The sequence below is a fragment of the Asterias amurensis genome, chromosome 11 (genome assembly GCF_032118995.1).
Source record: "Asterias amurensis chromosome 11, ASM3211899v1".
NCBI classification, from domain to species: domain Eukaryota; kingdom Metazoa; phylum Echinodermata; class Asteroidea; order Forcipulatida; family Asteriidae; genus Asterias; species Asterias amurensis.
Genome location: NC_092658.1, coordinates 10972387 through 10985837, shown reverse-complemented (window position 1 = coordinate 10985837; position 13451 = coordinate 10972387). Strand labels below are relative to the sequence as shown.

At 39.0% G+C, this 13451-nt stretch overlaps 1 protein-coding gene across 2 annotated transcripts; it reads right to left on the bottom strand.

Moving 5' to 3' along the window:
- Nucleotides 1-2397: 2397 nt before the first annotated feature.
- LOC139944317 (forkhead box protein J1-B-like) lies at nucleotides 2398-12675 on the bottom strand. 2 transcript variants are annotated; one of them, XM_071941307.1, is made up of 3 exons: nucleotides 12292-12675; nucleotides 10807-11374; nucleotides 2398-5928 (listed from the first exon to the last, which is right to left on the bottom strand). In XM_071941307.1, the coding sequence occupies exons 2-3, from the start codon at nucleotides 11347-11349 to the stop codon at nucleotides 5080-5082; spliced, it is 1392 nt and encodes a 463-aa protein (XP_071797408.1). In that variant the 5' UTR covers nucleotides 11350-11374; nucleotides 12292-12675; the 3' UTR covers nucleotides 2398-5079. The 2 variants fall into 2 exon arrangements, with proteins under 2 accessions (XP_071797408.1, XP_071797409.1); XM_071941308.1 differs by having other exon boundaries at nucleotides 10807-11371.
- Between the last annotated feature and the right edge of the window lie 776 nt (nucleotides 12676-13451).

Below are 13451 nucleotides of genomic sequence, written 5' to 3'. Positions count from 1 at the left end.
CCACAACCCCCGTGATATGAAGACTGCATGATGGGGAGTGAGTGCCCGATTTGCCGGTAAATCAAAAACCGAACTGCACTGACTGTCTTGTCGAACAACCGTTGGTTACCCCGCGGCTCATAGTAAAAGTGGAACTTTGCACCAATAGGCCCTGAGGAAAAGTGGAACAGCTGATTACGAGACATAAAAGGATAACACAGATCCATGGTAAAGTTGTCTAGAACTTTAGATTAAAACTGAGATTGAGCTTCAAGATGCACGCCGTGAGAACCAAGGCTTCTGTGTAAACTCTGTGGCTTATGAGTCTGAAGACGCCCTCTAATTCAACACAAGGAGACATCAACATAGGAATAAGGTAAAGTGACCTTCCATGATTGTTTTCTAATTATTGTATAAATAAATCTGAAAACTCGTTTATTGGTAATTACTGAAAATAATTGATTGTTTACAGTTTGGTTGTAACAAAAATAGTTATGAAATATGGATTCGAGTTCATTCTTCCAATTCAAACAACAAAGATGTCGGCTACTTTGCCTTAAAATATTATACCAGACCATTTTATGGTCGAATCATTCTACAATCAAATTGTGCCAGAGAAAAACAACCTCTTACAATTTAATTGCCCTCCTGAGGATCCCAACTGACTTTTCCGAGTAATAGCTATAATTACTTCAGTAGCAGTGAATCAATAAAACAAACAGGATGTTCAATATTAGCTGATCTTGCCCTTTGCTACTATACAATTGCTGATTGCAATCCTTACTCGTTGGGGTTGGGCTTTGGTGTGAAGCCACATGGTTGATTGTGTTTAAACAAGAAAAGAAAATATACATGGGACCCATACGCGCTTACGTGCGAAAACATTTTCTCATTAAAAAGCCAAGTCAATTGGTCAAACATTAATTAGGCAATAGAAGCTGATTGGTTTTTAATTACCGAGGTAGAAATAGCGTAACCTTCATAAGGTTCCCGGCAGGTATATTTCTTGCGGGACTCTCTGTTAGAGCCTACTTGGAAAATCAAGTAAACCTGGAATGCCATTAAAGGCAGTGGACACTATTGGTAATTACTCAAAATAATTATTATCATAAAAACCTTACTTGATTGATGGGGAGAGGTTGATAGTACAAAACATTGTGAGAAAAGGGCTCCCTCTGAAGTAATGTAGTTTTCGAGAAAGAAGTAATTTTCCACGAATTTGATTTCGAGACCTCAGGTTTAGATTTTGAGGTCTCGAAATCAAGCATCTGAAAGCACACAACCTCGTGTGACAAGGGTGTTTTTTCTTTCGACTGATTGTGCTCAAATTTTCACAGCTTTGTTGTTTTATGCATACGTTGAGATACACAAATTGCGACGAGTAGTCTTATTTTTACTTGTTCCCTGCATTTGTGTTCGCAATTATTGAGGAAAAAAGTGGCTTCAATATGAAGATTGATAGATAATTTTTTTTTAATGAAATTAATAGTAAACGTGCGGATACAATACAACCATATATAAAATCCCTTTGGATGAGTGCTGGCTCTGAAAAGAGCCAGTGTGATCTCGACGTTTCGAACACATCCATTCTGCTGTTTTCAGGTAGAGATTGTTACATGTGTATTACTAATAGTAATTCCCAATTCAAGTGGAAAAGGGGCGTGCTGGTGTCAGGGATGCAATTGTGTCCGCCATGCAATACTGTCTGGTCTGGACACTTTTGCATATGCAATTGTGTCCGGGGCTATGCAAAAACCGTCCGGTGGACATGTACATGACTTTACATGTATGTGCAAGCGTAAGCGAGCTTGCATGCACTGAACCTATGTAGCAGCACGAATATTCATGTATTTTATGATTGCAGCGAATACCCAACGGCCGAACATTTCCCATGTCAGGCATTAAAATGGCGAACGTGTTCCGTCGACCAAGGGCGTTTAATTTACTGCAAGTACGGTTTTGCACGGGGGAGGACACAACTGCATATGCAAATGTGTCCGGGCGGACACAATTGCATTATGCAGCCCACATGAAATCGGGACCCGTTTGAGAGTAAAACATAAATAACGATTCAAACTTTCATGAGTAGCAGTTACAGTATTTTTATAACTGTTTCTGTTTACATGCTGAACAAGACCAACACCCCAAAAAACACCCTGACAAACACCCCCAATAAACAAACAAACAAACAAACAAACAAACAAACAAACAAACAAACAAACAAACAAACAACGCAACAAACAAACAAACAAATAAACAAACAAACAAACAAACAAACAAACAAACAAACACCATAAATGATTGTTGCACAAAGCAAGCTAAGAACTGATGGGTTACTTCTGGGATAGCTACACTTTCATAAAGCAATCAAAACTAAATTCCAAACACACACAGACAATAAACATGAAATACACTCTGTTCATTCTTAATTATTAATCAATTGTTTTATTTCATCTCTCCAGACAATGAATGTTCTCATTGTGCAATAAAAACTCTCTTGGACGGACTTGTTAAAAATACAAAGGCACACGATTAGACATTATTTTATGTGAAGAATTGGATCTGCATTGCAGTCAAAATTGATACAACTTCATTTTGCAAATTAGTTCCAACATTGGGGTCAAACCTTAGATAAACATTTCTTTGCAAACTTATTCCCAAGAATTTAATTTGATTTGACAGATATGGCTTCTTGTTGTTACTATCATCTTTAAAATACCTTTTTGCTGATGAAGTCACAGTTTTTTAAAACCTCTTTTGAAGAATAATTTCAAACTGTGTCCCTGCACGGCTGTCCACAATGCAGGGAACTTGCTTAATACAGTAAACAAACCATGACATCATCAATAAAGGGGTCTATATTAAAGATCTTCTAACCATCGCTGTCTGACTATTCCATGGTGTGATTTTGAATCCTAGATTCACCATGGCAGCATTTTATGCAGCCATACTCTACATGAGGCAAATTCCCTAGTCATTGCCTTGATGCCCCTATATATTGCATGTCACTGTGAATACAGAAGTTGGTTCTGTGCACAGTTGCACCATCATACAAAACCCTTCAAGTTGAAATGATGGTTCTGGATGGTTGAGAATTTGCTGAGAAAAATAATGTTTACAAAAGTAGGAGGGTTCTTATTGTCAACAAGTCATAGTTCAGTATTATCTTCTTTCAAGTAGACCATGGGATACGGCGCCATTTGAGTAGGGCGCCATTTGAGTAGGGCACCATCCCCTAGAGGTAAAAAGAAGGTTACTCATTGGCAAAACCTGTGCGCAGCATGTACTCAGCTGTGCGTTTCTATTGTTTCACCATACCTCTAATAAGACTTAAGAAGTCCCATGGAACATTCATACCGTTGCATATCAGCGTTTTATTTTTGCTGACACATCCCCATCTCCCCTAGAAATAGGTCAATTTCAGAAACACATAATTGTAGAAAACAAACTCAGCCAGCCAAACAAAGCTTTTAATTGAATGGTGTAACAAATTTCAAACTTAATAAAATGGTTTACCATTGATTTCATTGCAACATATAAATAACACAAAAATTTAACTCACACTTAATTTAGCAAACAATAACGGCTGCTGCACGTAATACACACGCTGTACAATTAGTTGATAATATACTCTATGGTGATTTGTTATAGGTTGCACCAGGCAAGACGCGATATTTACATATTCTCTTCTTATTAATAATGCACCATGCAGTCCGCTAGTATTAGAACACCTGCATGATACTATGTGCACACTGCAAACACAGGGAGAGAGTTCCAGCCTCGCTCATAACATGTCTTTTATTTTACAGAAAAGCCGCCTGGGTAATTAAAAGGGAGGGTTTCTCTGAACACCAATATGGTGTGTAAAGCATTGATTTTCCAAAACTATCAAGGGGTCTACTGTTTCCATTCAAACTGAGCTTAATTTCATAGAGCTGCTTATAAAGCACAATTGTGCTTACCAGAATAAGGTTACCAGGCAAAATACTGTATTCGGTGTACCACTTGCTATGCAGAAACATTTTAAGCACCACTGTACATTTAAAGGAACACGTTGCCTTGGATCGGACGAGTTGGTCTATAAAAAGCGTTTGAAACCGTTTGTTACCGTTTGTTATGAAATGCATATGGTTGGAAAGATGTTATAAAAGTAGAATATAATTATCCACACAAGTATCACACAAAATTGCACGCCTGCACGGTTTTCCCTTTACTTTGGGAACTAACACGGTCGGCCATTTATGGGAGTCAAAAATTTGACTCCCATAAATGGCCGACCGTGTTTGTCGGCGAGGTAAAAGGAAAACCACCCCATTTCAAGTCATGTTTGTGTAGATCATTGTATTCTGCTTTTACAACATCTTTCTAACCATATGCATTTAATAACAGACGGCTACAGAACGCTTTTCAAAGACCAACTCGACCGATCCAAGGCAACGTGTTCCTTTAAGCAACTCTAAGAACTAAGCTCCATTGCCCCAACTTCACAGCAACTGAATGAACACAGAAATTTGTGTAGCAATATCGTATGCAAATTGTTTGGGTTAGCTAGTTCATAATCCTTTGTAATGTACACACCAGTCAGTGTGCTGCTTGTCTCTTATGGATCCCATGTCATACCACTGTCCATGATTAGGGTTGAAAATTTGGTAAAATTCCGACCTATATATAAAAGCAAAGATTCATTCTTCATGAAAACATTTCAGCAAAAAAACATTTCAGCAAAAAAACATTCCACATGGAGATTGATACTTCAGACTGCTGTCTTTTTGCTCGAAAGTTATATTTGCACTTTAAGTTTTCTTGATTGTTAAGAGGGGAAGGTAGACTAGTAGAATTTAGCTTGTACTTTAACTTATTTGCATGATTTTTAACTGAGTGTAAACATGATTGGTCGTGATCTTCAGACATGATTTTATTGAAGCTCATGATTGAATAGATTCGAGTGATAGAGTTAATTTCTCTACAATTGGCACAATCTCCGGTCCATGTGATTCTGACCAGATTGCTTTTTTGGCCACTTTCAATATCGGACAACATAACTTAGGCACTATGAATAGGACACTAATAGTCTATAAATTAGTCTCTTAACAAACCCCCTCACGACGAGGGTAGAGGTTGATGAAGAGAAAGATCCCACGGCATGTCTTCACCCGGAATGCTCCTGAAATCAAGAAGATCTTCCATATCAAACGTGACAGGACCGCCGGCCTCCGCCCAGGGATGCGATTGTTGATCATTGATCGAACTGTCCGGCGAGGGCGGCAGGTCAATATCATCAAAGAGCATGCGCGCCTCCTCCGCTGTATAGTCTAGTTCCCTGAATTGATCCTCGAACCACGCAGGTCGCGGGATTTGAACCCCGCTGATTGACAAGTCGAGGCAGCCCTCTAGATTCTGCAAGCCTAATTCCTCGCCCCCTTCATTCGAAGGTGGGGGACTGATCTGAAGGCACGGTGACAAACATCGATTCTGCTGAGCTTCATCGTCCAGGATATCCTCCGTCTTAACCTTGATCCCATCAATGTCAATCTCAGATTGGAAGATGGAGTTCCATCCGAAGTCATCCCGAAGGACAGCACTAGGCAGATTGTCATCGGAATCCGAGAAATCGGCATCCCCAAAGCTGTTCAACTGAAGAGGTCTGAATTTAAACGAACCGTCAAGGTCGTACGACTTCTTCTTGGGTGCGGACTGTTTCCGACTGTGGTGTTGTTTCTCGACAGGACACGTCTCGTAATCGTCCAACGGCTCAATCTTGATTCTCTTGATGTTCTCTGTGTTGAAATCTCTGGACGAGCTGGTACGGCGCTTCTTAAAGATGCCATTTTCCAGGAGGTCTGCATGGGCGGGGTCGATCTGCCAGAAACCGCCCTTCCCGGGCTCGTCTTTCCTTCGCGGCACCTTCATGAAGCACTTGTTTAAGGAGAGATTGTGGCGGATGGAATTCTGTTGAGACAAAACAAGAAACATGTTGAAATTAAGGATTGGCAATCAAGTTAAATTACCCTTCATTGAATGTTCCCCATCTAGACCATAAAAGATGTCCCTCAAAATTTATAACTGAAGAAAGAGGAAAGATAATAAAAAAAGGGGGGGACTGGTCTTTTAAAAGTACTTCTCATCTTTTTAAAGGCAAGGTATATTGGTACTTGCCAAATACCAGTATCCTTACTGTATACTGATTGTTGCATTAAAAAACAAACTAGTCAAAATATGAGCAAAAGTGGTCATCATAATGGACAGAAAATAATGAAAGAAATCACCCTTATATAAAGTTGTGTGATTTCAGATGATTGAGAAGGCTTCATGCCTGAAGCTTAAATTCTCAGATTATACACTCCCTTTCATATTTCCATGGCAATCATTCAACATACAACACCAACAACAACCAGAATAATCATATTGTATTCCCTAACTACACACCCCTTTTTCTGAGTTTAATCAGTATACAGTCAGCAAATATTTGCTCCCAATGTCTGCATCGTGTTCTAGGGTTATATGTGAATGTGCCGTGCCCGTTATACAGTTGTGTGATTCATGGTTGAAATAACAGCTGATAAAATGAAAGAATGGAGTAAACAGAATCCCACCACATCTTAATAAAAAATAAAAAATGTCCTCAAAATACCTTTAACACTATGGTAGTGTTAATGGTTTCTTTGTTGTATTATTTGGTTTGCGGTAACACCATGGGTGTATACCTACTCACTGGGTAGATTATGTATTTAGAGAACTTTTTGTATTATTATTGTTTATGACTGCATATTACAGCTTTTAAAAACATTGAATCAAACTGGTTGATACTTTCTTACAAAACAAAATTATCACTGAGACGAACCTGTTAACCATGAAACAAAAACCTACATAAAAAAAAAGATAATATTTATGTTGTTACCTTGACAACAAAAATACTATCAAACGGTCAGGGGTCACACCACAGACTAACTGTGCCACTGTGCCACAGCAAGTCATTTGGAAGTTGTCCAGGGTCTACGTGCAAAAAAAAGACAAAACTTCTCCAACCCCCTACTGTGGTCCAAATGCAGTACCGCCCCACTACCCCAGCACAAAAACAATTCTTCTCTAAACCGCGTGCCTCGCTCAAGAGCAATTTTACTCCAAATCCCACTCTACCGATTTACCAGGAAATTTTGTTTTCTTTATGTTTAAAATTCTTCATGGTTTATTGATCACCAAAAGGCTCATGGGCACGAATGGGGGTGTTTATTGCTCAGAGTTGAAAACTCAATGAACTAGTGAAGGTCACAATTTGTCCCCTGCCAGGATTCTTGAATAGCAATATGAAAATTGGACTGTATTAATTGATAATGAAAGAAAAATTGTGAAAAGCTGCATGCTCTTGGTCACGTTTACCATTTTCTTTTCAAACACTTGTCGAACTTTGCTAGTTGCAAATCTGTGCACTAATATAAAGCATCTTATTGCACTGTATAGTTTGTGTTTTAAAGTTGGAAAATGTGGGGTAGATTTTCCGTCAACAAAAACAGTCTTTAAAGGGAGTGCATTGAGGAGATTTACAAACAAAAATGTTTGATGGTCATGAGGAGTTCTTTCCATTCATGAGTTTTGTTTGAAATGCTACAAATTCATGATTTATATTCACGGATAGTTTGCAGAATTTTGGGTCGCAACACTTATAAAAACAATTAAATTTGAATCATTGAAAGAGAGTTTTTATTTGTGACTGCGATGGATGGGGGGGGGGGGGGGGGGGGGGCTATTATGACAACACAGCAAACATTCAACCATGGGAGGAATAAGTTTCTTATTTCATATTTTTGGGTCAAATAGTACAAGTATCCACTCTGAGTGGATACTTGTCTTTGATAATTGCCAATGTTGGCCACAAGCTTTTATATAAGTAGGTTTTGAAGGAAACCTCTAGAAAGTGAAATGTCCACTCTTTTAAATGGTCTGTTTGAGAAGCATCCGTCAACAACTCTGTGACAATCCCATAATGGACTGTAGGCAGACCTGTGTACATTTATGTGTTAGCTTCATTCAACTCTTGTAAGCGGATTTAAATCCCCCTACTGAAGAAATTTGCATCTGAACAGGCAGAGGACATACTACCACAAGCCCATAATCAATACTGCTACCAGCTACAGCTGATTCCAATGGGTACAAGGTACAACAATGAAGTTTCTGCGCTTAGGTATTCGGTGGCCGAAACTCTTGTGTACCTGAGCAAAGTGCAAACATGGGGGTCTCTGTCCATTCATAATTGAATACTGCGCATTGTATTGATAGGGTATGAAAGGTGGGGATTGGCAGACAAGTCCATGAATTGTAAATGAATGGCCGAAACATTGTTAGGGATCAGGTGCTGAGGAAATTACTTGTGAAAACTGAAAATGCATATTTCCCGTGCCGTAATGAACTGTGTTTACTGGGTACGATTTGTTGTCCATCAGGATAGTCCAAGGGCATCTGTTCAATGCAGAAGTGCAATTATATTGTGCTGATACCAAGAAGAGAAGCTTGTAAAATTGTATTGATTTATAATGACCATGGATGAAGGAAAGCTTGACTTCATTTTCTGCTAAGCGTCCATCCAAAGACAGACCATTGATCAATGTGCAAAATGTCTCAAATTTCATTTGAAAGATCTGGAGCAGTCTACTCATTTACACGCTTTTCCCACAAATTTTCAAAACAATACTTAATTTTACAGGTTAACCGAAACCTTTAAAAGAACAACTCTGATAGCTGCCTAAAACTGTATACATAGACTGCATTATAAACAACAACAAAATATTAAATGGATCAATCAAATTGCCCCGACTGAAATTAATCAAATTGCCCTGACTAAAATTCTGCCCTCAATCAAAGTACAACTGCCCCCACTCAAACCATGGCAGGTGATCTAAACCAACCCCCAAAACGTCTCCAACGAGTCTCGGAGAACTCTGTTCCAAATTGTACTGATGATTTATGTGTTAATTTGCAAAGAGCAAAATCCAGGAGTTGAAATATTGTTTTATTGCCCCATTAGGTCTACCCATAGCACATTTATCACCACAACCTGGGTGTATTTCAAATGCCTCTTTAAATCCAGATTTGATTTGGAAAACAGCCTTCAAAGAATAAGGTTTCAATTATAAATCGAGAAAAACGGGTCCTCACAGAAAACGTTGTTTTGGTAATGCAGTACAAAGTGCAAGTTCTGTCTAGAGTCCCAATTTCAGCGATAATGCAAATTAAATCTGCCCACATCAGGAATGAAAATTGCTTTTCATTCTAGCCATAATTCATCTATTGGGTAGCCAAAGGTAGCTTTTTAATCTGCCACATCCTGGTCAAAGTAGAACATTGCAGAACAGCTAGATTGGAGTGACCAATTATTTACATGGTTTTCAAGAATTAGGCTTAGCTACCCTTAATACCATCATAGCCTTGTGGTTTTGTTTGCCATTATATATTTTACTTTTGCGAACATTAGCTCAAACTGCCTCTAAAGCATTTTTATTTGCAATTATGCCTTTTGGGCTAAATGCGCTCCACCTTGAGAATTTACGCGTAGTTGGCAAACATGCATCGCGAGCATGGGTGTGGAATGCACCAAAGTTATACGAGTATGACTAAACATTTTTTTAAAGTACCAACATCCTCCTCTGTTATATTATTTTTTGCTCACTGTTATCAGTGATTACAGAGTGGGATGGTCAGTCCTATTGACAATTGATTTAGAAAACCATGTCTGATAAAAACTGTATTCATTGTTTGAAAAATGACTTTAGAGAACAAAATCCTACATGTAGATCAACACCCAGTTCATGTTTGTTGACATTGCTTTGTGTGTAGCCAGAGGGTGTATTGTGTCTTTTTTGGTATTGATAAATTTCAAAACCTTGTTATCATCTTTCATGTTAAAGTTCTGAGAGCAAATTGGATGCCCTCACTTTCAACTATTTAGATTTGATATCTTTTCCCAAAATTTTTATATGCCTACATTCCTGGATTGGGGGACAGCCTTTTGTGACAATGAGTTGATTTATAAGCACAATTTATGATTCACACACACATGAACCCTGTCCTATGACTTCTTTGACCTCTGTGTTTAACAATGATATTTTACAATGTTTGCATTTTACATTGATTAATGTAGCCAGCCATTAGGCATGCTCCAATCCAATATTCATTAATCAAATATGGATAATGCCTTCAGGCTCAGAAACATGATAAATATTGACTATTCATAACTTGAAACTCACAATTGCTGGTGATTAATCACCAATATCAATTTGCAGTGTTGAATTTTGACTGCTCGTGTTGAACATGCATGTTAAATACTGTTTTGCATTGCATGTAATAAGAGTGTTAATAGACTTCAGGTTTGCTTGATTGAATACGGTATTTGAAATCAAAACTCTAGACTTTCAATTAGTATGGTTATCCAGGTATTCTACACTGTGTAGAGTTCAATAAATCATTTTAATAGAGAGCAATACTACCGCTGAATTCTGTCTAATAGAAATCACCAATGTTATGATTTTAATGTTAACCTCAACTCATGGCACCCTGTTTTAGATTGGGGCAGCATACTTTAAAATGTATACTACTGTAACTGCAAGTGATTGGACAGTTCCATTCTCAATTTGAGGTGAATTTTGATGCGCAAGCAAAGTGTCACACAAGGCAATCTAGACTTGTTTGAAAAATGACTGTTGTGCTATCAAAGTGGCCCTGTATGCAATGGCAGAGTTTATTCTCCAAGAGTCCAAGTTGCCTGTGAAAGTTTTCCGTGTGACAAGGCCGTTTGTCTACCAACCAGAAAAGTCGAAAAAAAAACACAATATTTACCTGCCAGCTTGGGTCAGCCGTCTGATAATACTTGAAATTGTCCGTTATCCATTTATAGATTGCAGACAGCGTGATCTTGTTCTTCTTGGATGCTTTCATGGCCATCCATATCAATGTAGCGTAAGAATACGGCGGCTTCACGTACTGATTTGTCTTGTAGTCCACTTGGTCTATACTCGTTGCGGTGGTGTGGTGCGTACCGATGCGGGAAAATGCTTTGGCCTCCTCCTGCGTTGTCTTCGCAACCCTGACCATCCCATTTGGGCTCTTATGGTTCTGTATAGTGATGGTCGTGTTCAGACGTTGGCACGCGGACGCCAGTGGAGACGGACTGGTTGGTGGTGTTGGCTGCTGGATGCGCATGATACGCAGATTCTGTAGCCAGTTGAGACTTGTGAGACTGTCATCCAGGCTTTCTGTGGCTTCGTTGGACCCTGTGCTTGAGTCGTTGTGTTGTTGAGGGGAATGGTGGCCTGACAGCCAGGTCTGTTTGAAGCGGTGTGCTGCATCCTTGATGGGGACTGTGATTAGTGTAGTGGCCATCTTGCCACACAGATAACAGAAACTGCTGTCAAACAAAGCATAGTTGTACAGAAATTAAAAGTCAATAATTAAAAAAAACCCAATCTTTTTATCACTCGGTATGGGGGGGGGGAGGTAACAAAGACGTTCCTTCAACTATTATCATTTTTCTGTTGAATGACATTTGGTAAATGTGTAAATCAATTAAATCGGATTGTTGTCTTGGAAAAATGCAAGGGCAGCAAGGTGTCAAAGTCTCAAGTTAAATCAAAGTCTAAAGTTCTATTGGAACATAAAGAGGGGCAACAAGGCAATGGATCAGGGACAATGAAGGACAATGACAATGATGATACTTTTTTTGTAGCACAGTTAAATGTAACTTTATGTAAAGAAGCCATGAACTGTTAAATGCAAATTAGAAGTTGGATGGAGAGCCACTTCAATCTTAGTTAAATCCAAAAAAAAGTACGCCAGAGGCAGGAGTCGAGCTTTAATCCACTAAGTAAACTTAACGGTACATGGGAATGGGCCTATTGCATCGGTATGCTCACAAGCAAGCACTCAATCAACACTCCCGTCACCGAGTAAACAATTAATGAACACACTAGCCGGGCTTAAGTTCAGACACTACGAAACGGCATGCCGCAGCTTCACGGCACGGCCATGGCAAGACACACCAATATCTTTACAAAAAAAACATGACAACTTGCTAGATGGATTGTAAACACTTTTTAGTCAAATTCTATGTGACACGGAAAGCCTGAATAATGCCCCAGCTGTCTGACACTGACAGCGACAGCACACCCATTCAACACGCAAGCGAGTCATGCAATCGTTGACGGGTGCACGTTATTGCAAAACCAGTTTCATCACAGATCACAGTAGACAAAATACAATGATTGTGTGGGGATACAAATTATTTTGAATGTCAGCAGACATAAGAGTGAGTATGATTCGTCTCACCTGTTTGTGGATACTGCTCTGCAATACAAGATCGTTATAAAGGAAGTAAATGTGCTGAATATGGATCCCGATGATAGCTGTCCAATGCGTGTTGCTTTTCGGAGTTCACTCCTTCACTAAAAAAATGTCCGGCGACCCCGAACTGTTGTTACAAAGATGTTTCCGTCTGGACTTGTGACACACGATCTGCAAACATCACACAAGAAATCTGATCTTCTCTTGATTTCTATAATGTTATCAATTCTGGCTGATGATAGGTTTTAATCCGATTTAGCTGTCACGATGAAGTATTAATTACGTTTAGCGTGGGTACGCTGTGTGCAGTGTGCCTTGCTTGCTGTCAGCTGGCATTCTAAACCATAACATGTGCGAGATCGTCAATATACAACACGAGAATGAATGGGAACTTCCATCATAGCAACATCAAAACCGATATCAACAACGCCGAACGCGCCGCCATTGGTCGACCGTCGCTAGCTGAACAATGACCCCCGGCGCGCTATGACCAATGGGCATGTCAGGATTGCCTTTGCTCATGAATAATAACAAGGCGTTCCTGCATAGTAATTTTAAATGATGAATTTTTTATTTGTGTTTATTTCAGTATACACGTGTGTTGTTATAAACGTTTTATTACGGCGGCTAGCAATCTAGCATGCAGGTGGAAAATATTGTGCCTTCGTGTGTGACTTCCGTAACTAACAGATGGTAGTATTTCCGTTTCCATTTAGGGTGACCTAAATCAATAATAAAACCCCCGAAATAGTAGTAATAATTAGAGTCTAAATATCCAGAAAATGACAATAATCTTAAATAAGATCATTAGTATTCTGATTTGCACTGCAGGCATTATTGAAATCTGCGTGATGGTCAAATGACCAAATGATAACCATATTCCTAGTTTATTTTATTGTCAGTAACAGTAATGTTAAATTTACGTACTTCCTGCCAGTGGATTGACGCTTCACAAAATAATGGGACCACATTTTCAAGTGTATACAAAATTACACCCATTTCCCGAAACTAAGACAAATACAAATTCATGTTGTTTTGTATGATCAGGCAATAGTTTTCCTCCCTGAGGGATATTCATCCTCGCCAATTTTTGCAACAACCATTTGTGGCTGTGGTGTAGTTTTTTTTTTTTTTTTTTTTTTTTG